We start from the raw sequence: 3,972 nt of genomic DNA, 5'->3' as shown, positions 1-3,972 counted from the left end.
ACACACACACACACACACACACACACACACACACACACACACACACACACACACACACACACACACACACACACACACACGAAGCAACAGTGAAAGGAAACCAACAGCGAAAACGCAACGTTACACGGTTGACAGGCGCGCACAGCTCGGCTCGATTACTTCTCGCAGGTTTTCCTTCGTTCGTCACGAAGGCGGAGAGACTTGTAGCTTTCGTAATATTGGAAAGTACATCGGCACATTGTCCTTACAGACTAAAATACGATAATAATGCAAGGTTTCCAGTGGATTCGCCCTACGACAATGCGCAGAAAATACAAATCTGCAAACAAAGAACACAATTCGTGTTCAAGAATGATAAAAAAAAATTTTATTTTTGCGAATATTAATAAGATTTACATTTTGATAAAATACGAGGTACATTAAAAGAGATTAATAATTATTTCGACAGGTTATAAAATAAATTATCCTTCTTTCGTTTGTACTACTACGAATTAACTATTCAAGAATTAATTGAGCTCTGCAAACGCTTTTATAAAATCAATTATACAGTTAAACGACCATCAAGAATTGCACGAAGAATTAAAAGAACATGTTAATAAAGAATCGTATTACGGAGAAAAGTCGCTAAGGAGGTTTGAACTTTTCATTTTGCGTTGCTCCTCTTTTGTAAAAAATAGTCCATAAGTCGGTCTCAAAAAAACCTTTTCCTTTTACATATTTGAGAAAAAGATAACTTATAATGAAGACTTAGATAAATACCAATTAAAATGACTGTCAGAAAAAGCAAAAAAATATAAAAATACAAAACAACTTAATGATAAAATAATCATACCTTGGAAAAAAAGAGAAAAGTAATAAATTTATTTTTCATTACTTTAGTATAATAAACTTCTAAAAATTATATATTGCATATGTATTTTATAAATCCTACTCCAGATTTTGTTTGAAGATTTTGTAAAATATAATTTACGTCATGTAATCTTTTCATATTATATTTCATGAATTAATTAATAATAAAGTTATTCAACTCTTTGTTAAGATTTTGCATGGAATATGTAAGAAATAAAAATTTCCTACATTTTCTGATTTCTCTAAGAAATAAAAATTAACAATTACAATGTTCTCTATAAATTCACGAAATTATTCTTCCTCGAATCGAGAAAGTTTCCGAGAGAACTTTGATGATCTCACTTTATCGAGATGACTGATATGTGATCGTAAATCATATGTTTAATAATAGTTTCTGCGAATCAAATTCAGTTTTTTCATCACGTTTCCTCGTTCATACAATTAATCTGCAGTGGAACCATAAACGATAGAAATAACCAGCAAAAATTTAAGATAAAAAAATTGTACAAAGTGTGCAACTATCGTGTGACTAATAAAACAAAATTATTAATATTATTATTTCGTAAAAGTGCTCATAGCAATTAATTGATATACTCCTTGCGAAAAGTGAGAAATCGACACTTTCTCAAGCAAGTATATCGATCACTCCATTCCTCCTAATTATTAGGCTCAATGGACGATTAACTTGACACAAACCCCGCGTATTTCATTCTCTGCACGGTGTATTCCGCGCACCTGTCGCAAATAAACAACCGATAACATCGCCGTTTGTATCCAACTTCTTCGTTAGTGGTGCAAGCGCCGATTCGCTTTTTTTTTTTTTAGGTCGTTATTATCCGCAGATGGCAAACTGGTTCCAATGTATCCAACGGATTGCACGCATTTCAATCTCGTAAAAATCGATAAAGAAAGATATTTATTCACCAGTCGTTAACTGTTATCATTGTACCGAATAAACTTTTAATAAATTCCTGCAACTGTCGCGCAATTATATGTATGTATAACTGGACTTCGTACTGCTACAATTGGACGTAATCAATTATAACAGAAAATTCATCATGAAAAAAGTCGAAACGCGAACTCAGAGTTTCGGGGGGGAAAAAAAACAATAAAAAAAAAAAACGCTCGCGACGAGAGAGAAGTTTAATAGTTCTCAAGAGAGAAGTTCAATAATGATGTCTTGTTTTCTTACCTGGAGCCTGACGCGCGCCCTGGAATAGCGTTTAAAGTTTGTTGAAGGAGGAGGCACGTCGTAGTTCCTGGATATACGCGTAGACGGCGGGACAATAGGATGGCCGTTGGTGACGGCGGAGGTCATCGTCGAGGCGTTCGTCGAGGGCGTGTCTCGATGGCTCTTGGTACGTCGCAACAATCGGCGTACCGTGTTCTTCACCGTCGCAGCAATGTGCGTCCCGCCACCGCCGCGTTCACCGCCGCCGCCACTCTCGTGATGACGATGATGATGATGCTGGTTCATCGTCTTGTTGTAGTCTACGACTTTCTTGACCCGCGTCGACGTGGGCACGGGTGCCACTTTGTGGCCACCCGTTTCCATCACGTACATCGCGTCCACGTGCGGAGCAATCCTGCTGGATTTCTTGCCGTACACGGCCGCTGACGACGAAAACCCGCTCTCTTCCGCCGGTCTGTAATCGACCAGAGCGCGTTCCCTTCTGTCGCGAAAATAGGAACGCCCTGCCGCGAACAGGCTTCACCGTTCGATACCGTGCACCGGAATTCTCAGATGTGATTTAACGATAAAAAAAAAACACACACACGGCCCCCTCTTCCGCGAGAAGAAATTTCTTTTTTTCTATGTACGTAAATACGATTCTAAGAACGTATATTGATTCTGCTGCTATGAAAGAAATTGTACACTTAACAAATAGCTCTCCCTCCTCCTTACGAGATTCTTAATTTTGGAATATCTTTTAAGATATTTCGAAAAATTTATTAGAGCTCTCTGCGCGCGCTTTAGCTTGAAAAGAATATTTTTTTTCCTCTCTAAACTTCCCTTTCCTTTTACTCTTGTAATCTCGGTCTTAATGATGTAATATTTGTCGTAATATCTTTTGGCGGTAACTCTCTGTTTTGCTCTCGTCGTAACCGTTCTGCTACTCAGGCTACCGCTGTGCGTAATATGACTTCGGAATGTCTTCTCGGAACGCTAAGATTATATTATGAATCAGAACGCGTTCCAATCGCGAAGTTTTAGATATCTTTGTTACCACAGCGAGAGAAAGTTGGCCCGATCTTCCGTTCCTTTCACGACTCCTCGCGGCTTTTTGCCTTCCCTGTAACACTTACTATGAGAGATCTCAATACCTCTTGTTTCCTAAACGACAGGATGTCGAGCGCAGCTGCGGACCGTTCGATAATTTTATGCGGTTTACGTGTTTAAGTCGCTTCCATGAAGCGAACAAAATCCATGAGCTCGAAAAGAGAAAGCTACATTCGGGATAATTTAGTTCTAATGTATCACGATCACGGAAATCGTTAATTAAAATGGATCTATCGATCCGTCTTCTGCCGACGATTAAAAACTCTCCTCCTTTAATCTCCTTAAAACTCCTTTAATCACTTTTTTTAATAATATATTTTCTTCATCGACGCGTCCTTTTGATTCTTCGTGTAGTTTCTCAACGGTCATTCAACTCGTTTGCCGTGGTAAAGCGCACAGAGTTTCGCGTTAAGCCAAACTTTCGAGCAATTTAACTGTGGCGTGGCAGAGTAAAGTTGCCGTTTGGTAAATTGCGACCTTGCGAACTGTAGCGGTTGCACATGTATCAACACTTTCAGAATCAGTTTACAATTCAGCAGCAATCGTTCAACAACTCTTCTCGCGTACCAAGCTTTTGTCCAATTTTTCGTCGAATTCCAACGATTACTTCTCTCGACTTTCACTGTATTATATGCTATATGGATAAGTAAGTTTGTTATACTATATGAATAAACAGGAGTTTGAACGAGTTGAATTTCCGAGTTCTCGTGTCATTTCAGCGATTGCAATTCGACATTCGACGTAACATTTTGAGCAAATCGATCTTGCTTTGAATGTAACGCAAACGTCGTAACGCAAACGAGAGAGATCTTGATTGATAATAACGTGGTTACAATCACGAT

The 3,972-nt window shown here is 38.5% G+C and overlaps 1 protein-coding gene across 4 annotated transcripts in view; it reads right to left on the bottom strand.

The window, feature by feature from the left end:
• LOC108753673 (serine/threonine-protein kinase MARK2-like) overlaps positions 1–3,972 on the bottom strand; it is a 108,433-nt gene that overhangs the window by 62,009 nt on the left and 42,452 nt on the right. The window contains exon 1 of one of the 4 annotated variants that reach the window (XM_018495481.1): positions 2,042–3,764. The exons of the other annotated variants lie outside the window; for them this stretch is intronic. Within the exon in view, the coding sequence (XP_018350983.1) occupies positions 2,042–2,413 (372 nt within the window). The 5' untranslated portion in view covers positions 2,414–3,764. Of the gene's footprint in view, positions 1–2,041; positions 3,765–3,972 lie in introns of those variants that run through there. 4 annotated transcript variants of the gene reach the window in all.

This window comes from Trachymyrmex septentrionalis, unplaced genomic scaffold (genome assembly GCF_001594115.1).
Source record: "Trachymyrmex septentrionalis isolate Tsep2-gDNA-1 unplaced genomic scaffold, Tsep1.0 scaffold70, whole genome shotgun sequence".
NCBI classification, from domain to species: domain Eukaryota; kingdom Metazoa; phylum Arthropoda; class Insecta; order Hymenoptera; family Formicidae; genus Trachymyrmex; species Trachymyrmex septentrionalis.
Note: the sequence above shows the minus strand (reverse complement) of the source record. Positions and strands in the feature narration are given on the sequence as shown.